This window comes from Meriones unguiculatus, chromosome 7 (genome assembly GCF_030254825.1).
Source record: "Meriones unguiculatus strain TT.TT164.6M chromosome 7, Bangor_MerUng_6.1, whole genome shotgun sequence".
Classification (NCBI taxonomy): domain Eukaryota; kingdom Metazoa; phylum Chordata; class Mammalia; order Rodentia; family Muridae; genus Meriones; species Meriones unguiculatus.
The window spans coordinates 39,304,769-39,329,358 of NC_083355.1; the positions used below are offsets into that span (position 1 = coordinate 39,304,769).

Here is a 24,590-nt window from a genome sequence, read left to right on the forward strand (position 1 = left end):
CCAAGGTGTGGACACCACACACAGGCTGACTTGATGAACTAAGAAGTTTTATTGGGGTTGCTTTTAGGAATGAGGGTGTGAGGTTACTTACAGGAGCAGAATGACTCAATGACAACCCCATGGCCAATGACTCAATGTCAACCCCGCTGCAGCATGGTTGACAGTTCACAAAAGGTAGAAACCGGAAGTGCACCGACCAGCCTGCAGGCCGCTAAACAGGAAAGATGGAGTGTGTCCTGCAGGTTGCTCTGCTGAGCCCTGCTTCTTCCAAGCTGTTTGGCTAGTCTGAGAGTCTTCTTGGCTTGTCTGTGAGTGGCTCTCCGAAATCCTTGCAGCTTATACGCACTTGTGGAGAGAGGGGCCTGGCTGGCTTCACAGACTTCCTGAAGCTATTTTTGAGTTGCTTACTTCCAGTCTTAATGAGTTTCCCTGCAGGATGGAGTGTTTCACCTCCCCTTAGAACATCCAGTTGTTTCACCTCCCCATAAACCTCTTAATGAGCTCCCCTTCAAGACGGAAGGTTTTTAGCTTGGAGAGAACCTTGACACAGCAGCCTGGCTTCAGGAAGAACTTGGCCTCCGTGGACCATCACTTGGCCATCAGACTTAACAATGACTTCCAACCCTGACCCATCTGCCAGCTCGGGTCACACAGGCACCCTGGAGAATGCCCCAGCACCCTTCCCACAGGTGGAAGGGCAGGAAAAATCAGCCTGACTTGAATGCACTGGCAGGAACTGTCACCTGGGCTAGGATGATGCTAGGCCTGGCAGGATGCAGAGTATAAATCTCTGTGCACCCTACCATAGGGGACTTTCCTCTCCCTTCTCTACACAGAAAGGCTGCAGCTCACCGGCTTCAGCTCTCGCTGAGTCCGCACAGGGCAGATAACCAGTAGCGAAAAACAGATTGTCTCCTCTTCCCAGCCAGAAAACTGAGGGAGACTACTAAAACGAAAGGACAGAAATTTCAGCGAGGGGTCCATGTTCTACTTGGAGGCAGCCTCAGCGTGTAACCCAGGGCAGCTGACAACCTCCCTGGTGTCCTTGCCCTTGTCTATAAGGTGAGGTGGGTGAATGCAATCATCTCCGAGAATGTGATCATCTCCGAGAACACGCTGAGTTCTCACGCTCCATCCTTCCCTGTCGCTTGGAGTGGCAGGGGTCACTGCCTTTATCAGAGTCACTTGGCACGGCACGTGTGTGGCAGGGCTAGGAACAGGGCTGACTTCGGAAGTAGACAGTACATTCTGTCCTCAGTCCAGTGTTCTAAAGGTCAAGAGCTAGATAGTGGAGGAAATAAGTTAACTGGGGGAGCTAGCACGTGCAATAATTAGACACTAAAGCTGGGGTTTGCTTTTTACCAACAAATCTCTTTGTGTATGGCTAGGCCAGATGTAATTACGGGCAGTTTTTGAGACTGGGTGTTTATAGAGTGCCTACACAAATGAAGGGAAGGAAAGGAGAGCTTTGTGGAAACACCCGGATGTCATTCCTGACATCCTCAACCCCTTGCAGTGGAAATGCTAACTGTAAAATGTGCTGCTCATTACAGCGGCTCCTCGTGCATCTCTCCAGGGGCCAGGTTCATTAGCTGAGTTCTGTCACTATGTGCAACAGGCATGAGAAAGTTCAGTTCTAAGAGAAACTGTTCGCTTTGGACTTTGTCTCACTCCAGCTGTTTTCTCCTGCCGTGAAGCCTGGAGACCAGCTTGAAATGGAACAGCCAGCCAGCAATTTGGGGTTGTTCCATATAACGGAGAAGATAAGGCCCTGCTGTTCTACTGGCCCTTCTCAGAGATGCTAAAGGCAGACAGTAGGCTCTATATTTTTGCAGCCACTCTGTTTATTGCACTTAGTAGGAGCATATGCACATCAATAATGACTGGATTATTAGGAAAAAAAAAAAAAAACAGAAGAGAGAGGAAGGTGCTTCCTCTGGGAAGTGACCCGATGATCCAGACCCTTGTGCTCCTGGTGTGCACATCCAGGGAGAGAGGGCATGTGCTAGACAGACATGCTTTTGAATTCCAGCTTCTCTTGTCACAAGCTGTGAGATGTTAATCAGGCCTTACCTTCTACCTCCACACAGTGGGAGCAGTGATGCCTCTTCAGGGTCACGGTCAAGGCTGTGAAGGCTAAATGCAGTAACGGGCCAAAGTCCAACACCGTGACTGACGGATGGTACCCTTTGTCTTCCTTCCATGTAACCCTCGAGAGGGGCACCAGAACAGTGGCTCCTGGTGCTGCAGTTGCTCGTTGCTCTTAGCCTGTCCCTGACTGAATGTCAGGGAGCCAGAGGGAGGTGGCCTGCACCCAGATCTCAGTGGCTGCAGGAATCCAATCCAGTCGGCATGGCTCTCTCCCAGCTAGTCTTGCCAGATGTATTTGGCTTTAGCTCAAGGTTGCAAAGTGGTTATATAACTATAAAATAAAAAGGCCTAGAATTTACAGAAATCTCAGTTTCCAGAGCATTTTTTTGCAGGAATTATCTCATCTGATCTTCTCAGTAACCTTGAAAAGCACTAGAGGTCTGGACTAGAACCTCCAGTTTATGGACAGAAGAATCATGGCTTGAAGGGTTTATTGGCTTGGAGGGTTTATTTGATTTATTCAATACTGAGGAACAACGTGGAAACTTGGACAGAGATCTCTCATCCCTTGCCCTGGACTTTTTCCACACGACATCTTTATGATCATGCTTTCATCAGGCAAAAATATAGCTAAATGCTTGGATTCAGAAGTAAAAGGTGTAGTCAAGTTCAGGAGATGTCCATTCAGTGAGGTATAATGGGAGCTATGGGGAAGAAACAAGAAAGAAGGGTCACCCAGCCCGGAAGTCTTCCTGGAGGAGGAAAGGCATTGGTCCAGTCTTGGAGACAGTGGGTGGTCATACCAGCAGAGAACAATGAGCAGAACTAAGGCAAGTGGAAAGCCAGAAGTGAGGCGGACCAGCAGGCTATACTCCAGTGCTACAGGAATACATTTGGTCTGACTCTACCACCATTCTCTCATCCATCCATTCATTTAATATATATTTATGGTGTCTGTGTGCCAGAGGCTGTGTGAGCCACTGGAGGAAGAGGCATGAAGGTGCAAGCAGATGTAATCCCCGAGTCCATGGACTTGACCATATCATGATGCCTACTGGCTCGGGTGGGAAGCAAGAGGGCAGAAAGTGAAGGGTACATGAAGAGCTCATCATAGAAGGCTGGGTTAAGAGGACATAGATTTTTACCCTGAAGGAGATGGCAAGCCTTGATAGATTTTCAGCACAGGATCAACACAATCAGGTTTCAATTTCAGAAAGATAAGCTTATAGGATGACTAGAGAGAGTTGTCTGGACTCCACAAAGCAGCTAGGAAACCAGAGCAGACTCAGAAGGAACTGGGTCTTAAAGCCCTGCGAGATGGAAAGGGAATGGCTACATTCAAGGCAGATGTGGGAAGAATGATGATAGACCTTCCTGACTGGTTGTGCATGAGGTGAGGAAGAGAAAGACTAGACAGTAAGTCTAAGGGTCTGGCTTGAGCCCCTTGACAAGTGGATTCTATTCCCGTGGAATTCTGGGAACTGTTGGTTGAGGCGGTTATGTGGCTTTTCCTGAGGTTAGGTAAACAAATGTCTATTTAGTCAGGTAAGGAACTGATGACAAAGAAAAGTTCTAGCCAAGTGCAGCCTCGTGAACCAGTGCCTTTTGTTGGGTTACCAAAGAGGATGGATGAGGGTTGCTTACAGAACAAGGATGGCTCAGAAGCAGTGGCATCAAAGCCCACTCCAGTGTGCCTGATAACTCATAAGGCTTCATTCCTGGAGCTCTGTACACTATCTGGCATCTCGACCTGTAGAAGTTTCTTCTCACCAGCAATTTCTACTGCTTAAAAAGCCCCAAGGCTGTGCCTTCTGACTCTTGTGAGCTGCAGAAATTTCTTGTAATTTGTGAATTTTGTTCACTTCCTGTGCCTTGTAAGTTTCATTACTCCCTGACTCTTAGTGTACCTCCCTCCAATCTTCGGAAGAAAATGTATCTGATGTGGAGGAAAATGCTACCTAAGTAGAAAATTAGAGCAAGACCTCTGCTTTCTGGCATAGGCTGAGTGTGGGCCATCTGATACCACTTTTATCAGAAGTGATATCAGTGTGTCTGCAGGCCAGGAAGGAACCTGAAACTTGGGGTATAGCTTAGAGTTAAGAGTTTCAAGATGATTTTTAATACTTGGAAGAGGGTGCAACTTTCTAGGGGAAGTTGCCAGGGGATAAAAGATCAGATACCATTCAACAAGCCCCAGGGGTGCTTTGATATCAAAATCCTACTTGGCAAACATCCAGCCATCAGGCAAGATAAAGCATCATTGGAGAAATCTTTGGTGCCAGAGGGCGGGGTTAAGGTTGATGAATTGTAGGCAGTTTGGCCTGCTCTGGGCTTTCTAGGGTCTTGCTAATCCCTGGAGGTCAATGTGAAGTCACCATGTGCTTTTCTCTTTCTCTCTCTCTTGTCTCCCTCAGGTGTTTACAAAATATGGGAAGTGTTACATGTTTAACTCAGGCGAGGATGGCAAGCCTCTGCTCACCACGGTCAAGGGGGGGACGGGCAACGGGCTGGAGATCATGCTGGACATTCAGCAAGATGAGTACCTGCCCATCTGGGGAGAGACAGGTGAGCTGGGCCCAGAGACTGTGGTTACGGGTGGTGGTAAGGGATGCAGGCTTCCCTCAGAAAGGCTGGTGTGAGCCAGGTGGGCTGCTGTCCAGCAAGGGAATATGTATATTCTGACAGATGGTAAGGATGGCCCTGGCTTGGTTATCCCCGTTCCCTCAGATTCCTCCAGGTTGGAGAGGGTAAAGGATGTGAGTACTAGGGAGAGCTGGGAGGCAAGTTGAGGAGATATGGAAGAAGGTTCCAAGGTCTAGATGTGGTTGGGTGGATGAGTGGCTTGATTTGGGGAGAATGGACCAGCGTGTACCTCTCTCACCCATCCCAAATACAAGATCCAAAGAGAAGGTCCAACCAAAGGACACTAGGAGATGCCTGGGGACAAGTGGAGGAGCCAATGAGGTATTGGAAAAATCAATGAACATTGGTGTGGGTCATGGCAAGGCCCTGGGATCCTGTGTGTACCCGTTGCAAGCATTCATTCTTTTTATTTTGTAGTAACATTAATCAAAGAGTGTTACAGGGGGAAAATCTAAGTCATTGATCACAGCCTAGTAAAAGAAAAAATGTACCATGGCAGAAGTGGGGAACCAGGAGAGGTCTCTGAATACACAGGGTGTTTGAATGGGGTCTTGACATTGTCCTGAATTATCTGGGTGAGACTAATGTCATTACAGGGGTGTCTATAAGAGGAGCATAGGAAGATCAGTCAGAGGAAAGGGAAATGTGATGTAGCCATGAGCCAAGGAATTCAGGAAGTCTCTAGAATTTCACCAGAAAGGAAGCATCAAGATGTGTCCAAGACTAGCAGCCACACACACACACACACACACATAATAGTAATGTTGTGCTCAGGGCATTACAAAGAGTGTCTTAGTATTCTATTTCTGTGAAGAGACACCATGACCACGGCAACTCTTAATAAAGGAAACCATTTAATTGGGTAATTGGGGCTGGCTTAGAGTTTCAGAGTTTTTCTCCACTGACATCATAGCAGGGAGCATGGCAGCATGCAGGCAGCCATGGTGCTGGAAAAGGAGCTGAGAGTTCTACATCTGAGTCTACAGGCAGCAGGAGGAGAAAGAGCCTTTGGGCCTTGCTTTTGCTTCTGAAATCTCCGAGGCCACCCACAGTGACATACGTCCTCCACACCTATACCAACAGGTCCACACCTTCTAATCTCTTCATATAGTACCACTCCCCTGTGACCAAGCCTTCAAATCTATGAGTCTATGGGGTCATTCTTATTCAAACCACCATATTCCACTTCCTGGCCCCCACAGGCTTGTAGCCATATCATAATTCAAAACGCATTCACTCCAACTTTAAAAGTTCCCATAGTCTATCATAGTCTCAATACTATTTAGAAGTCCAAAGTTCAAAGTCTCTTCTGAGACTCAAGGCACTCTTGTTAACTGTAACCCCCAGTAAAATCAAAATCAAAAAGTAAAATCACATACTTTCAACATACAATGGCATAGGATATATATTACCATTCCAAAAGGTAAGCAAGAGACTAAAGCAGACCAAATAAAGTGTGAAAACCATCAGAGTAAACTCCAAATTCTGCATCCCTATGTCCCGTGTCAAAGTGCTCTTTAGAGATCCAACTTCTTTCAGCTGCAACACACTTCTTTCTCCTCACCTGGATTCACATCTGGTCTACAACTTTCTTTGGCAGGTATCTCACTGTTCCAGCATCTCCATCACCTTGGGGTCTGCAACACCCAATCCAAGCTTCACCTTCACAATTCATGCAAGGGTCTCTCTGGGCCTCCATGCAGGAACACCCCTGACATATGCTTGGCCTCAGCAGCTTTCCTTAGCTTCAGAAGGCAATCCCACAATGCCTTTCTTGTATCCTTGACTCTCAAGCCAGAACCCTGTGGCTTGAGCTGCCAAGTTCTGCTGCTTGCTGGTACTAGAACTTGCCGCCCCCTCCCAATCAAATATGTGTTCGTGGACTTTCTGTTTTCAGTGGTTTCCTTCACTGCTTAAGCTTTTCTTTGATTCATTTTCACAAGTTGGAAGCTTAATTGGCTGGGGTCTTGCCCTGAGGTCATCACTCCCTTTATTCCATTTAGCATCAAGCTTTCCTTAAGCTTTTTATCTCCTTGAGCACCAGACTTGGAGCCATTACACTTCCTGGTGCTCTTTTTCTTCTCAAACTGTACATTTTGTACAGTTTGCTCAGCTTGCTCCTTTTCATTAGAGATCTACATAATAGTGGCCACTAATAATCACATGACACGGTCAATACTAGGCTGTCTTGAAATCTCCTCTGCCAATACCATTAATCTAAAAATTCTATTTATCCTCAAGCACATTTTCTGGACAATAGCAAAAAGCAGCCTCATTCTTTACCAAAATAGCACAAGAATGGTCCATCCCTATCTGAAATGTCTTGAACTGGGCTCTTACAGTTCAAGTTGCCCCCAGCACTGTCTTCTATGATCCTACTCATATCGTCTATTAAGCCTCACTTAAAGAATTCTGCTGCTTTCATAATCCAAAGTCCTGAAGTCCATATTCTGCCAACAAGCAGTATGGTCCAGCCTATCATAGCAATACACTGCTCCCTGGTGCTAACTTCTATCTCAGTCATTGTTCTATTGTGTGAGGAGACATCATGAACACAGAAACTCTTATAAAGGAAAGTATTTCATTGAGGCTATTTAAGAGGTTTAGTCCACTATCAACATGGTGGGAAGTATGGCAGCATGAAGGCAGGCATGGTGCTGGAAAAGGAGCAACATACTTTTCCCCCAGCATATTTCCCCCAACAAACCCACACCTTCTAATCCTTATAAGCAGTGCCATTCCCTGAAGACTAAACATTCAAATATATGAGCCCATGGGCCCCATTCTTCTTCAAACCACCACAAGGAAGATTGCTGTGGAGTGAAGAGCATTCAAAGTCCAGTAGAGAAGAGAGAGTAGAGAGTGGATAGAGAAGAAGGGAGAGCCTGAGTCTTCAGGATGGAGCTGAGGAAGGGAGAGAGGCCAGGGAGTGTTGACTCTATATTTTGCTGCCCCACTCTATTCATGCTCCCACTTAGGAAGAGCCTGAGACCTAGCTTCTCCATGGCCCTGCCTTCTAGCTGCCAAGGCAGGAGGCTTTCTACCCTGAAAATGGCCAGCTGCAATGACAAGGACTCTACAGCAGTGGAACTGTCTCCTTCTTCCCAGTATGTCTCACTTGAGGGCCTTGATGGAGAGAAGTGACGGTGGCCATTGACCCTACATGATGGATACCTTTCATCTGTTTCAGCTGAGAAGTAAAATCTCCCTTTCCCACATGTAACAGGATGAAAGTCTGTGTTCCCACTTAGCTCTGGTGTCCCTGAGATCTGGCCATCTGGACCAGGCTTTTCAGAACATTCTGAGCCCATGGAACTTCTAACCTGCTGACCCCGAGTCATGAAGGTAGATTCCCAAAGGGTATCCCTTCTTGCAGATGACAGAACATATCTGCTTATTGAGTCACCTGGAGGAAAAGAGAGAACTAGAGAAATCAAATAAGCACCAAAGCCTGCCTAAGCAGAAGTTAGTCAAATCCTTCCGTGGTAAGTTGGGATGTGCTATCCTGTGAGTTAGGAACATACATAAACCACACACACACACACACACACACACACACACAAAACCAGGGCCTCCACCACAGACATCCTCACATAGCCCACCTCCCTGCATCAAAAGGGAACCTGAACATCAGATACTGGTAGAAAGGACTCTGCTGACAGAGGACTTTGTCCCCGAGGCCACCTAGGAACTCAGCATCCTGCCTCCATTGACACAAGTGATGAATGAACCACATAGGTCTTCTATACTGTGCCAATCTGCTTGTTATCTTGAGGCCCAAGTGAAGCAGTGATATGTTTGACAACATGCAGTAAGTTCACACAGCCAAGCCATCCCTGTTCTAACCCAGACATGACCATGAGCTATGGCCAAGTCAGAGAGGTTCCTGATTGAAATGAAGAACAAGCCCTGTGTCTAACATGGTGCAAGGATTAGGCTATTGTCAAAGATACAAAAGCTGCAAGGCAAAGGCCCTCCCTTTTAAGAAGCAGATTAACTCAACCTCGATCCTGTCAGGAGTTCTCTTTTGAGGTTAAACATTTGGAGAAACACCTAGCAACAACTTAAGGCTGTACAGAGGATGAGAAGAAAGCAGGTGGGGAAAAGAAACCAGGTAGAGAGACTGATCAGCACTGTCCAAGAGAACTTCCCAGAATCAAGAAAATATTCTCTGAGCCGTTCAATATGTTATCTGTGGCTAGGGAAAATGAGGGACTAAATTTTTAATATCACCTTTTAAATATATTAATGTAAAGCTAAATAGCCCCAAGGGGCTATGCTACCATATTGTGGAGCAGTTAGCATATTGGAATACAAATTTGTCAATCTCTGGTTGGCTCTGTTCATTCTTGTCTCCATATCCCCCTCTCACATTCCTCTGGGCTCCTAATCCTCACCCTTCCCCTTACCGTTGCCTTGAGTGGTAGGCTGAGTTCCCTGTGCTCACTAAAGGAGGTTGAGACTAACTCCTGAATGCCTGAGGTCAGACCCTCCTCCACTGAGCAATGACTGCCTCTGAGAGACACTGACTGATCAAAATTGCTTATTTCTTAGGTGAGTCCCACCCATACCCACTGAAGAATGGCAGATGAGTTTGGTGGGAAAGGACACTTGTCTGTGAAGCAGACTACCTGAGTAGGGACAGAGATCTCTAATATCTAAGTGTTTGGCTGTCAGTTCTGAGGTCTGTGAGCAATTGCCACAACTACCAGGACACAGCCTTCCTGACTGCAAAGCTGCATGGCTGCACAGATGCCATCTTGCTTCCATGACTGCCTTACTTCTCACTCCCTGAAAGAAGGATCCTAGCTCCTTATAGGAAATATCTGGGTGTTGATGGAGGAGAAAAGAAATGTGACTGCTGGGGGAGCAGCCACAGATGGTTTGATGACCAAGATAGTGTAACAGAACAGAGAAAATGGCACACAAGGTTTACCACAGCCAAGATCAGATCTAGCTCTTCCATTTGTAGCTATGTGTCATAAGACAAATAGAGGAACTTCGGTTTCCTCATCTGTAAAGCAAATGAATAAAAACTGAAATCCACTGATAAGGATGCCTGAAGGGCTCAGAGAAGAGCTCTCCTCACACTCTGTAGGAAAGACTGACCTAGAGATCCTACAGCTGTCACAGGGCTCCTGAATGCCCTTCATGTCTGAAAGCCCCCTCCTACCAGAAGAGTCTCTGATGCCCTTGTGCCTTGTGAACAGCTTTGTTCTCGGAAAGTAAAAGAAGCAAAGAGGGAGGGCCCTCAATAAGGTGTAATTCCCAACTAATGGGAGGGCACTAGATTGACAGACCACTATCAACATGTGATGAGTTAGAGAAACGCAGCCCCTGTGGCCTCATGCTTAGTAAATAGATGGTAACTCCATGAAAATCACCACAAATGTCCCTTCCACCAGGCTGCTAATGGTCCACATTATGGCTCCCAGGGCATCAAACATCTCTAAAGTGGGGAACCCTGGCAATCTCTCATTTTGATGGTTTGCATGTGAATCTAGGCAGGGCGCCCCAAAATGGAGTCTGTGGAGTGTCAGAAGTTTGGGATTTTACACGTTCCACAAATAAAAAGGATCTGGGGTCAGAAAGGAATCTAGGGAGCCCTGGTTAGACAGTGTAATGCACCTTTATTCATTGCAAGAATTCTTTAATACGCTGCATCATGAATCTCCAAGACAGATATATTGTACGCAGCATTTATTTTCTAAATGCCTTTGGCCATGGAAACCTCCTTTTCCATAAAGGAGCTCACAAAATATACTTCTGGAGAAAGCCATCCTAGAGCAGAGAAGTACAGATTTCATGGCCAGAGTTTTCTAACAGAAATTAAATTGAAGACAGGTGGGAGGTTGTTAAAAATGAAACTCTGTGTAGATGCCTCTGAGTAACTTCAAAGATAAAAGAAATAGGCAGTGGGTTATCTGGGTTGCACATGAGAGGAACCCGAATCAAACAAGCTTAGGCATCAAAAGAATTGTATTGCCCTCAGAATCTAAGACAAGCTTCAACAACCAGCCAGCGGGAGGATAGGGCCGCAGCTCAGACAGGGCTGGGACCAAGGGCGCCTGTACCCTGGGTGTTCTCACCTGCCTTCCTCTGAATCCTCACCCTTCTCCCTCACTAGACACTAGGCTTTTTCATGCATATAGGTATCCACGTGGCTCTCAGTAGTTACTAGGATTTTCATGTTTCAGATACTGCTTCATCAACCAAACTACTTTTATTGCACCACTGATTTTCTGCTAAAACACACAAAAAGGCAAAGGAGGTAGTTACTGGCCCAGCTGAGTCCTGGGCCAATCAACAGTGAGTTGGGAGTGAGGGAGGTTCCCTTCCAGTGGGGACTCTGCAACAGACTCTAGGGAAGTTGACTGGGGGCGGGAAGGGAGTCCCTTGAAGGACTGTGCTGGTGGTGGAGACGGTGGACTAGAGAGAGGGCTAAGAGGGGCTGCGTCTGAAGAGACCGGAATCTGCGCTTAGGGAGCCTCAGCTCAAAGCGCATGTGCTCAACCACCGGGAAGATGACAGCCAGGCACCCTCTTCCCAGATCTTCTACCTCTCATTCATTTTGATGCAAAATACACGGTTGTAATCAAATATAATCTGCTTTGATTTTCCCAAATCCTACGTTAAGTATGCATGAGTGTGATATTATATCAGATGTATTTCTGAACAGAAGAATTATTTTTGAAATCTGTGCCGTAGCACGATAAAGCCAGCCCCCAGCATCCCTTGGGTCCTACCCCCCTCCTAATGCCTCTGAATATGCTGGCTTTCCCGATGCTTCTGAAACACTCCAGGACTGTCTTCCTTCTGGGAATCTTTGTTTGCTATTCCCAATCAGGTACTCGAATATCTGCCTAGCCAGTCGCCTCCTCTGCTTAGTTTTTGCTCAGTAATCACCTAGTGGGTAGGACCTAAATGCCCTGAGTAAAATTGTGACCCCCCACCTACTTTCACTCCTATCTCTCACCTGCTCTCTGCATCCATGATGTGTCCTACCTTCAAGTATGTTACATGATTTTTTGGTCTGTCCCTTCCCACTAAAACATAAGCTTCTAGAGATCTTGAATCTTAGATCTCATGGGACAGTAAATATTTGTTGATGGAGGGGGAAAAAAGTCACTTGAATTATGCATACTGCCAGAGCCACGATAGGGAAGAAACAAGCATTAATGATCAGCTACTATGTGCCACAAACATTCTGTCTCCTGACCTTTTCCTGATCCCCTAGTAATGAGGTATTACAGTGCCCAAGTGAAACATGAAGAAACTGGGTCTCAGAGAGGTTGAGTGAGATCCCCGAGGGCTGCCTAGTTAAGTGGATAAAGTAGCTGAATTAAGCTTAAAACCACATCGGAAAGCCCAGAGCAACAATGTTCCATCCATCAGATGCTTTTAATGTGCAAATTGTCACTGTGGAAGTGCTGCTGAGAAACTGGCTCAGGAGGAGTGGTTTGGGTGATGTCTCTGGGAAATGGATGACACGTGGTAATAGGGTCTACGCAGCCCTCCTTTCTACCTGCTCCTCTTTTCCCTCTAAGAGTGAAATCATTATGTTGAAGAAAGGGTTTAGCACACTCCCCAATAGAAAAGAGACAAGAGCAGAGCGTCTCTGGTGTGTCTGGAGACAGAGATTTCAGTCTGTTTTTCTCCCTTGTTCCCCTATGGCCAACCCTAGTCCTCCCTGGGAAACACCAGGGCTCCAGGAAACCCAGTTCGAAAACCACTGCATGGGAGGTTGGTGAGATGGATTCATCAGGAAAGTGTTTGCTTTGCAAAAGTGAGGAACAAGGTTTGGATCCCAGAAACCATATATAAAATTGGATGTGGTGGCATAAGCCTATTGTTTCAGAGACAGAGATGAGAAGCAGAGACAGTCATATCTCTGGAAACTTGTAGTAGCCAGCTAGCCTAGCTTGATCTATGTAGGGACATTTCCAACGAGAGACCCTGTCTTACCTAAAAGGCTGAAGGCTCCTGAGGCATGACACCCAAAGCTGTCCTCTGACTTCCATGCATGTAACCCACACCCACATGGGCACCTATACACACACAAGCACACACACTAAAAATTCAAAGCAAAGCATTGGAGAAGAGGTGGAGGTTACTGATAGGAACATGTTCCTTGGTTCTGTGGCTGTGCCATCTCACAGAGTGGCTCTGAATATCATCCCCCTCCTTGTGGGATGGAGAAAGGGGCTCCCAATGGGCCTGGGGAGCAGCTAAACCTCAGAGCAGCTGCCAGTAGAGACTCAACGGGCTGAATACTGCCCAAAGGGAAGAGGAGTTTTCTTCAGTAAGCCCACAAGGACAATGGCAGGAGCCACAGTGTGGAGATTAAAAGCAAAAAGACTGCTGGTGAGTGACCTGACCCTTAACGAGGCGATTCAACAAGGACCCCATCATTCCCACCACAGAACCTCAGAAAGATATGCTAAATAAGATGCTATTCGGCTAAAGTAAAGTTAGGGGGCTCATTTAAAATCCAGGGAAAGAGTTTTCAGGCACCCCAGGAATCTTTCTGTGCCCCCAAACAGCCACAGCCTTATGTCTCCCACTCCCAACGGAGGTTACATTGAAACAGATGAACTCTGGGCTTGGGGTAGTTGTGCCCAGAGACGACTGTGCCCAGAAATGACAGGGTGACGTGTTAAATAGGAAGTCACAGGAGAAGTCAAAATCCTCCTTACTGAGAGGGGAACTCTCAGCCAGACTGCCACGCCCACCTCTCAGAAGTCTGGGGATCCCTGGAAGGTGAAGAGACAATCAAGACAATTAAGGGAGCTGAGACTAAATGACCTAGTTAGACGGCGCTTATGTGACATCTCTTGTCACATCCTCATACATATAAAGGAAAGCCTACACTGTTTAGATACCTCTTCACCAGGAAGGGACAACCACAGATCCAGCCATAGGAGGGATGTCACTAACTAAGGACCCAAAATCAAGCAAACAAAAACATGTGAGACAGAGAGTATTGCTAACAACACAAGCTGTAGAGCCAGACTGCTGGGGTTCAAATCCCAGCTATGCCGCTTGTCAGCTGTGTGGCCTAAGGCAAGCTATTTAACTTCTCTGGGCATGTTTTATCACCTCTGGACTGGGAATGACAGTATCTACTCTGCTGTGTTGTTAGAGAGGTTGAAATGTGGGTTAATACAAATGATAGGTTTTAAAAGGTGTCTTGGTCCTATTAAGTAATGTATAGTATTTAATGAATGCAAGAAAAATAAATGCATGAAGCAGACAGAAGCACCAAAATGATCTACTTACCATCCTCAGGAGAGAGAAGAAGCAATATCACATCCACAGATGCACAGGGTGATACTAAAACAGGGCATGTGGGGAAGAAGAAGAAAGAGTGAAAATTAAAATATGATTGCATATATTAAAACGCAATCTATAAGGGGCTGGAATTTAGCAATTCAACCTCAAACGTGAAAGTTAAACAATCAACAGATGTAAATGGGAGAGGAATAAAAACATGAAAATTAAAGAATCAATCCAGAAAAAAAAAAGAAAAAAAAAGAAATCCAGCATCTCTTTGGTAAGAGTTCTAGAATGACAGAAGTGAAGGACTACGGAGCAGACAGTGGGAAGGAAATGTTGCGGCCAGCCCCCACTTGAAAGATCTAACTGTCCAGTCTGCAAGATCACTGAGTCTTGGCTGTGGTGGGGACAAAGCACACAGGCCAAGACACAAGCTTGTAAAATCTAGGCTGGCAGAAATTTTAAAAAGGACACGGTAAGTGCTTCTGGAAAGGAAGAAAACAGTCGTCTTCCTGGCTTTAGAATCAGGTGACAGGATGGAGGGCATTCTGGAAAGGAGGGCACAGTCCTTCTTGTCCCATACAGAATTCTACACTTGGGAATGCAAATGAGGTGTGAGGGCAGAACTGGGTTCTGGGTGTGTCCTGGGTAGCTTTTTCTAGAAGTCACTGAAGGATGAGAGAATAAAGCCAGAGAGAGGATCCTGTGAGGTTCTGGAAACAGAGAATCTGGCTGAAGGAGAGTTCCAGATGTGGATGGAGAAAAGGTTAGGTATGAGTCGGCAGCTGTGGGCTCTGGGAGAGATCACATTGTGGATCCGGCTGCTGTCCTGAAAGGCATTTCAGAGTTCTGCTCCCAGGCCAGGGTTCTAGGGAGAGGAATATGAAAAATGAACAAGCAAAGCACCAGGCCACACAAAACCAAAAGACAGGAGTGTGGGGCACTTAGAAAACCTGAGATCACAACCATCTGTGGGGATGGGGAGATGGCTCAGTGAGTAGGGAATTCCTTCGAAAGCATGAGGACCTGAGTTCAAGTCCCCTGAACTCAAATAAAAAGCTGATTTAGTGGTGTGTGGCTGTAATCTCAGCGGCAGCAAGATGGGAGGTGGGGACAGGTGGGTCACTGGAGCTTAATGGTCATGACCATTTGATGACCTATTTGATGAAGTTCCAGGCCAATGAGAGACCCTGTCTCAAAAGGAAGGTGGAAGATGCCTAAGAAACAAATCCTGATGTTGCCCTCTGACCTCCACACATGCGCTGTCCATCCACACGCATGTACCCGTACACACAAGAACACACAAACACACACTTTCTAGGTTACGAGGCTGGACTATGAGCGACATTTATATTGTCGCAATTATGTAAAACATAAATACTGACTGAACCCAGTGACAGATGTGTATTCTGAGGATGACTGGAAAGCAAGCACACACAGACATCCAGTGTAAGAAGCCCACACACTCATCCTCCATGGTGAGACCTTGGGAGAAAGCATGTCAAAGTTCTATCACCAAGAAATAACAGTCAGGCTGTCGTCTGCCTGCGAAACAGGAACGCGAACGCAAAAAAAGACGACAGCTCAAACAGTGATCTTCAAGTCAGTGCTTCACAGAAGTGGCACTTGTGGGGTGTTGGGGGTGCAGGGATGGATCAGGAAACTGATGTTTTGTTGTTGCCGTTTTGTTTTGTTTCATTTTTTTATTCAGTGCCTTACAGCACCATTTAGCTTTTAAAATTATGTACATAGACTGCTTTGATAAATATAAAAATTAAATTAAAAATAACGATAAATTTTTACCGTAGCTGGAAGGCCTGAGCAGCCATCAGGGAGAGCACGTTTCCTAACCCTACCCCATTACAAATGGGACACAGCAAGGATGAGACTGATGGTTGCCATGGTTTCTCCAGCATCTCTGGCTCCCAGTAAAAGACTCTTGTCATAGTGCCAGGTCCTCAGGACTTCCCAAGAACGAGAGGCAGCCTCTCTGGCCTGAATTCCGAGAGTCCAGAGCACAGTGACATGCAGCCACCAGCTTACTCTCAGAAAAGAGCTTTGTACTGGGTGGGCATCTCCACAGGTGCCTGAAGACTCGAGGGGAATGATGCTATGAATTAGTTGCTCTGTCTGAGGCAGGCGTCTCTGAAGCAACCTGATTTTTTATCATGCTGGAGACCTGCTAAGCATGATGCAGAAAACATGTATGATCTGGTTAGAGGTCCCAGTCAGCCAGCCAACAGCCCAAGTTGAATACCCAGGGAGCTGAGGAAACTGTTCTACTCTTGGTGCTCATGTTTCCTGTTTAGTGAGTCTTCACTGAGTACCTGCTATGTGCTCAGGCACCTCAGGAATACAGGCTAAAACCAGGCTTGGCTTTCAAGAGTACACAATCTAGGGGCTTTCTGGGAACTACATATATGATTCTGTCATAGTGAGAAATCTTTTCATCTTGCAGCTTTTATATCCAATGTCTGAGGAGTCTTCACATTGTGTTCAGGGACCATGAATAAGTACCATTGGGTGCTATACTCACTGGAATAAAAATAGAGAACAAAGGAGCAGGTGTCAATTCCAGAAGGAAGGAAAAGAGAATCTAAGGGGAGCTGCAGAGAAGAAATGACCTTGGTTTCCCCATCTGTTAGGCAGTGGTGTTAGAGGAGGCTGTGCAGTTATGGGTTGCTGAAATCTCAAGTATACAGAGAAGAATGTGTGCTGGGCTGGCTTCTAGGGAGAGGCCAAACCATTTGGTGACTAACCTGGGGTGTTTTGCCGAAATGTAGATGCGGGACTCAGAGGTGAAGCGCACCCATGTTGGGCTGCTCACCATTGCCTGTAACTCCCAGGCGAGGCAACATTCTTCTCTGACCTCGTTGGGCATCAGCATACACATACACACACACAAATGATAATAATTAGTATGACAGTTCTTATTAATGTGGGCCTGGAAGTCAGTCCTCAGCCAGAAGCCTGGGCTCAGCTGGGAGCTTGTTAGGCATGCAGAATCTTAAGACATGCCCTGAATCCTCACTGAGCCTGAGGGGACTCACAGATACTCAGCTCTAGGAAGCTCAGGCCTAGGCCACTGTTTCCCACCTTGCAGAGGCTGCGGATGCCGTGACAGCAAAAAAAAAAAAACTTCTCCTTATTAAAAAAGTAATAATTATCTTATTATCACCACATGTGAACACCTCCGTGATTTTTATATTCACTGATTGAGAGACTACTCAAACAGGGTTGCTGTGAATTCTGTAATGCTTAGGATGGATTTTTAATTTGGTACACTCACCAGTCAATACGCTAGAAAATCCATTCAGCAACCTCATCAGACCTGACTTCCGCTGTCAACATTTTCATAAATAGAATCGTATTCATCCTGGCTGACTGTAATTTCAGAGACATGGGTTTCCCCAGTGGATTTTCAAAGGTGGCATCGCCCACACACTGATCACCCAACCCGGTGATCAGCCTTCTTATCAAGTAGTTTATAATCTCTGGACCCAAACGCCCTAGGGAAAGGTGTTGTATTTAAAAATCCTTGGAGTAAATCTTTTGGTAGTGAAACTGGACTGAACTCCTTACCTGATGCACTCAGTGAGCCCTGCTTTGCAACAATTCTGGTCAGCAGAAACGGAAGTGTAGGCTTAGTTGCCTAACCAAAATCTAACATTCCTATCTCCTTCCCCAACATGGATGTTTTGCCCTATATTATAGAAGGTGCTGTTTGATCCTGAGACACACACAGAGAGAGAGTCAACACAGAAATAAGGAAGAGAGAGAAGAAAAAATATATTTAAGAAGATTGTTTTGGGTAACAGTTCAACAAAGTGTCATGCTTTTCCTACAGTATGTCCAGTGGTCTTCAAAATAGTAGTGTTTTCCAAGACTCCTCGGTGGAGGCTGGAGCTTGCAGCTTTCCCCAAACTCTCGTAGCCACTCCATCGCACCTCCCAGATCACCAGTCATTCATGAGAACACTGCATGTGTGGCACTGGCCCTGGACAGACAATTGAAGCCATCCAGGGAGGGGACCCAGTGTTGAGTTTTCTTCCACCAGTAGCTCCAGTAACAACAAAACTGTCACCCGGGGAGCAACGGAGCTTGTTGTTGCCCACCTCATGCTGGTTTGAGATTTTCTTACCCAGGGCTACTGCTTCCCTGGGTCTGTCTACTGAGAGAGGCAGAGAGAAAGGACAAGATACACACCCTCCAATTTTAGACAGGCGTAGTATGGTTTCCTAATTTGGAAAAAGAAATCTACCCCATCTGAGTTGACATGACTTCTGAACAGCCATGTCTATTTTTTTTAATCTATTTTTTCAAATGAGATGCAGTGAGGTTAAGAGATTTACACTTCACCCTTGTCTTAGTTACTGCTCAATCACAGTGAAGAGGCACCATGACCGAGGCAACTCTTAAAAAAGAAAGGCTTTAATTGGGGGCTTGCTTACTTTTTCAGAGATTCAGTCCATTGTCATCATGGCAGAGAACATGGCCACACACATGGCACTGGATCAGTAGCCGAGAGTTTTATATCCTGTTCTAGAGGCAGCAAGCAGAGAGAGCCCAGACCTGGTGTAGCCTTTTGAAACTTTGAGGCCCACCTGCAGTGACAGGCTTCCTCCAACTAGGCTACATCTCCTCCAACCTGGCCACACCTACTCTGACATAGACACACCTCCTAATCTTTCTAATTCTTGCTAACAGTTCCACTCTCTCAAATATATGTGGTAGGTAGCCTATGGACTGCCACACTCCCCAGTTCACAGAAAGTTAGATCTAAAACTAACCCCGAATTCAGTTCCCACTTTGTTTTAGAAAAAAAGAAAAAGTACAAGGTTCAGAGAGGCAATGTAATCTGTCTGAGGCCACACAGCTCTTGTGTCACATGGCTGGCAATCCGACTCAGGTCACTGATTTCAAGGCCCACATTTCTGTTGGTGAGCCTGCCTGTCTCCCTTGCCAGACCTTGGAGCCCTCTGGTCCCTCAGGTGCCTACACAGGCACAGAGACCAAAACAATGCTTCTGGTTGAACTCACAGAGCATTCAACAGCCCCTTTCTACCTGGTCTCTTGAGTATCAGGGCTGGGACTCTTGTCCCCACCATGGCCACTGTTAAACTCTCACGGAGCTTGCCCTGAACTTAAAGATGAAAGGTCAGGAACTGCTAAGGCCATCATATGTTAAAAGATTCTCCCCTTCACCCCTGTCCAGCTTGGAGACCATGGGCATGTTGTTGGGAGCCAATGAGATCATACAGTCAATCGATAAAGGACAGAGGGAGGCGATAGTCAAGACATTTGAATGCTGATGCTGCCTGGCTGTCACCTGCTGGGATTCCCTGGCCACTCGCTCCTCCGTGAGCCTCACCCTTCTCAGCTGAAAACTGAAAAGTTGGTTGAATTGATGAGGGTTCCTCTCACACCAAAATCCTGTGTGACCACAAATCCTAGGCTTGGGCCAGTTCTTGACTTCTTTGGTTTCTTCATCAGAAAAATGAAGGTAACATTTTAAAAGATGAATAAAATCCAGTGGAATGGAGACATAGGCAGCTGCTACAGCATGGCTGGAAAGAACCAGCTGGTCTGTGAAAATCCAAAGCTTACTTTTCTCATGCCAATATTGCGGTTTATACATCACAGAGAAGGTTGAAAACGCAGAAGCTTAGGATCCTGTCCTACAAAGTCTCAATAGACCTACCAGCCCAGTGAAGAACATGGCCAGGAACACCAACAGGCACCAAGTGTCTAAGTAAAGCCACACACAGGAAGGCAAAGGGCATGGAGGCCCAGGCTTGATTCTAAGTTGGATTTGTGTAGCTAAGTCATGCAACACCTCTGAATCTCGGCGTACCCAGGTTACTGGGGCACTTACCTTGTGGGGTGCCTTTGAGGAATAAATGAAATGACCACTTGGCCACATCTAGGTCATTCTGATGTCCTTGTTGGCCTTGAGCTAGGCCAAGTGCACCTCATGTTCTCAGCATTTGAACTTGCTTGAACTTGAACTTGCACACCACCTAGAAGGCTTTCCGTGGGTCATCCCACAGCTTCTCCACTCCTCCTATTTGGGTTTATGGTACAAGTGCTGTGGCCCTAAGAACTCCCAGAACTCCCTTCCAATAAAGACATACTCAACCCTGTCCCCTCCCTCATTTCTCCTAGCACACGCCAGTCACACAGGCATGACATCAAGTGTGTCCCTGTTTCCTGCTAACCGCCGCCCCCCACCATGAACATAGCTCCTAAAGGATGAAGTCTCTACCTGATTTGCAGCTGGACCCCTGCTCTTGGACCAATAAAAATGCCCACAGGAAGTATTGGGATCCCTAAATGGTCAGATGTTAATGGCCTATTAACATGACAATAAAGGATCAAGATGACAAGTCCTAGATATTGGGCACTGAGTGGTGAAAGGACAGCTTGGAGGATGAAGTGGCAAAGACGGGTAGAGGCTAACCAAGAGGAGCTGAGGAAGGGCTAGTCCTTGCACGGAGGAATGGAGGATAGCAAATGACAGAACACAAGCCAGAAACACTGACTCGATAGTGACTGCAAGATGGTAGAAGCACGGTAAATGACTGAGTCCTTCCCAGCATCAACTCTGTCTTTAAGCCTCACAACGCCCCACTAAAGAAAACTTGTGACTCCGTAGCCATTTACAGATGGGGCAAAAGTGATGCTCCAGGAAAGTAAATAACCTGCAAGAGATCCGGCAGACAGATCTGATGTCACCCTGCCTAGCCCCAGACCTCCTAGCATTTCACCAATCATTCCGGGTTCTCTGTGGTTCTCACCCTCCAGGGAGAAGAACCCTGTATTTCTTCTGCCTGCTCAAAACCCCTGACTCGCTCATTCGATACAGAAGCACACCATCTCAGGGGTGAGCCTTGAAGGAGTAGTATGTAGAGGAAGGTAGGGAATTGATCTAGGCTTGGTGACAGAATCTACAGACAGACAAAATTCATATGCTCACGGATACGCTGTGGAAACCCAGCTGGCCCCTGCAGAGAAAGAGGGTGAGGTCTCTACCCTTAAGGATGCCCTCCCCCAAATGGCAGTTCTTCTGGGAATGGTGGCCCAGTGATAACTGTGCTGCCTCTCAGGGGTTAAGTGAGAGTCCACAGGGGCTCTACCAGTCAGAACCTCAGGGGTACCCTCAAACTCAATAATAGGAGGAGAGATTAATCCAGGACCATTGGTAGAAGATCGGGCAAAGTTAAGGAAAGGATCAGGCAGTGTCTGGGACTGAGACCATGGAGAGGCATTACCCACTCCGAAAGAGGGGGAAGGAGCTTTCAGCGACAACAGGGGATGATTTGACACAAACCAAAATGGAAAAGAGGAAGCCTTCTTTGAGGAACTGCTTGCTTTAGATTTGTCTGCGGGCATGTCTGTGGGCTTCCCGACTCATGACTGATGTGAGAGGGCACAGCCCAATGTGCGTTCTGCTTCCTTGGCTTCCCTCAGTGACAGAGTGTAACTATAAGCCAAATGACCCCTCTCCTCCCCCAAGTTGGTTTTGGCCAGAGGACTTTGTCACAGCAACAGGGAAACAAAGGAAGAGCAGAGTGGGAGCTCTTCCCATCGCCCTGCCCCGCAAGCTGAGCTGCGGCCCTCTAGAGGGCAGCTGACCACAGAGAGCAGACAGACAGGGGGTGTCCTAAGGTTTCTGTTGCTGTAATGAACACCATAACCAAACACAACTTAGAGAGGAAAAATTTGTTTTAGCTTACATTTCTGCGTCTCGATCCATCATTGAGGGAAGTCGGGGCAGGACCATGGAGGCAGGAGCCGATGCAGAGGCCACAGAGGAGTGCTGCTTACTGGCTTGCTCCTCGTGGCTTTCTTAGGCCACTTTTCTTTTGACACTCAGGACTGCCAGGCCAGCGGGTGCACTGCCCATTGGAAACTGGACCCTCCCACATCAATCATCAATCAAGAAAACGCCCCAGTTGCCTAGAGGTCAATTTTATTGAAACATTTTCTCAATCAAGATTCTTTCTTCCCAGCTGACCCCTGCTTGCGTCAAGCCAGCACAGGGGCTGAACGCCCCAGCCTGAGACTTCTGACCGATCCACTGTTCCCTGGCTGTCCCCCGCCTCCACAACCAGATGCCAGAGAGCAAGAGAAAATCCACCAGGAAACCCTGTCAGAACCCCTAGCAACTCCCCAGGTCAGAGAGTGGTCAGGAGGCACAGGGGTGGGCAGCAGCTATCCTGCACAGGTCTTCCTTGCACTAGCAGACATCGCCTAGAGTGCCATCCTCCTGTCTCAAGCTGCCCTTGGGTCTGCCCCACGCCCCTTGAAGTAGTCACTGTAATAAAGTCAGATTTGTCCAAAACAAGATCCCTCTGCAGCAATGCATCCCTTGCCTGAGCCAGGAAGATTCCCTCCTGCTTTTCAGAGCCGCTTTTCTTCCTCCTTCTCGCCGGTGCTTATTTCCTCCTCATGCTTCCTGTAATTTGCAAAGATTAAAGATTTAAGCTTCTTTTATTGCCGTGTACTTTCCCTGCCCCATTATGCATTCTGCCCATCGCTCCTGCCTCCTCCCGCAGAGCTCCCAAATCCATTCTGCCTGCACAGAAAACACCTCCCCAGGTAAATCTCACCTTGTGTATGCTAGGCCAGGCTCCCAGGGCAGTCTGTCGGAGCGCGGCTTCTGCAGGCAGAACTCTGCCGAGCCACACTCCTCGTGACTGAGCACGATCATTCACGTTAAGCTGTCTGGGGTTCGGTTCCATCCCAATTAGCCTGAGCTCCCGACGCTGTGCATGGGGGAGCTTTCCTTTTGTTTCTGCTCTCTCACAATTTCTATCTCTGGGGGCTTTGAATCCTGGCGTTCGAGGATGTGTAAACCGATCCTTCACAGCACTGGGGCCTGCACTTCCGGAGGAGGTGGTGGTGTAGTTTCCGGTGGTATGAGCACCAGCAGGTCTACCAGGGCAGTCACCCCCCAGATACCCCGCTCCGAAGGGCCACCAGCTCGGTGTGGTGCCGTCATTGCCACCTGGGGATTCTTGGAGGTTTTATTTGGAATTTATTTTCATAAGCAAATGTTGGCATTCTATCATTTTTACAGTGTTTTATCAACAAACGGCCCACACTGGCATTTTGTTCTATGCGTGTAGTCCCAGCTACTGTTGTTGTGGCTGTTAGGCAGGCTGTCCCACCTGTGGGTCCTCGGGCGCTGGGGTTTCCCCGTTCCTCCAGGACCTGGGTGGATGCATCAGGTCGTAGGGCAGGGAAGAGCAGGCACGAGTGGAGGTTGGGCCCCCCACTCCACACTAATGGGGCTCTGCTCTGTGTCAGCCCTGTGCTGGGGAAGTTGGGGATCCAACAGTGAAGAATATATGCCTGGTCCTCACTCCCCATTCAGGCCCCCAGGGCTACGTCACACCTGCTCACGCTGAATGAACCACACTCACAGTGAGACAGAAAGAGTGCTAGGTTAAAAATCAAGAGACTTTACCTTAAGCCCTGGCTATGCCCTTGCCTTGCCGTGTGATCTTGGGCAAGTCATTCTCTCTCTGTATTGTGTCACTGTTTCTCCAAATGTGGCTCAGAGGACCTGTAACAGAATTCTTGGAAATGAAGGTTCCTGGCTTGTCCTGTAATGCCTGAGTCATCATTTCTAGTGATAGATCCTAGGTATCACACACATACACACACACACACACACACACACACACGGGGGGGGGATCAAGAGAGGAAGGGAGGAAGAGCACTGGGTGATTTCAGTGAGCATTCTAGAACCTCAGAGGCAGGGGGTCTGCGGTTGTGTTTGTCTCTAACAAACTGATTTGGTTACTCAGCTCTCAATAGGTCCCGTGTTCAGGAAATAATGAAGGCCAGGGTGAACAGAGTAGCAGAGGCTGGAGGAGGCTGCCATTCACAGGCAGCCTAGAGAGCCATCCACAGAAAGAGAGAGAAATAAAGCAGCAGCTCCAGAGAGGAACAGAAGCAAAATCTATCTAGAGACGTGGGAATAAAACTAGGGGCAGGGCTGGGTGAGCCGGGACTGCAGCCTGGTCTCCTCATGAATACACCCCAGTCTGCTGTCCACACAGAAGTAGCCCAGAACCCGTGTGGACAAGGGAAGAGCAGGGACAGCTGTTCAAGAAGACAGGGTATGGAGCGGCCGTCACTCTTGCAGCCTCGAGAAGGCTCCTGGTTGGATGATTCACGGTCACGCTCTCCACTAAGTCACTAACTACATATGGCTCTACCAACTTGTTTGCACTAGTTAGAATGAAAGCCCCGGTTTCTCAGTCATTGGAGCTACGCTTTGTGGTTACAGAGCATGGTTGCTTCCTTGCAGAAGCTCCCTCTGCACAGTGCTGGTCTAGATGGGCAGAAACTGGGAGCTGAGTCGCCGGCTCCGTTCACAAAGGGCCTGTGAGTCTGCCTGATGGGTGTGAGTTTAGCTCTCTAGCTCCCACACAGAAGCTGGGCAGGACAGCACACATCTGTAAGCCCAGAGCTGACCAAGTAGAGATAAGTGGGACCTTAAAGTCTTTTGGCCTGCCAGAGTTGTCAAGTGAGTGAGTTCCAAGTTCAGCAGGAGAGTCCGTCTTTAA

The 24,590-nt window shown here is 47.3% G+C and overlaps 1 protein-coding gene across 2 annotated transcripts in view; it reads left to right on the forward strand.

Moving 5' to 3' along the window:
• Positions 1-24,590, forward strand: part of Asic2 (acid sensing ion channel subunit 2) — a 1,053,308-nt gene that overhangs the window by 954,092 nt on the left and 74,626 nt on the right. For both annotated transcript variants that reach the window (XM_060387160.1, XM_021638858.2), the window contains exon 2: positions 4,506-4,656. In XM_060387160.1, the coding sequence (XP_060243143.1) occupies positions 4,506-4,656 (151 nt within the window). The remainder of the gene's footprint in view (positions 1-4,505; positions 4,657-24,590) is intronic.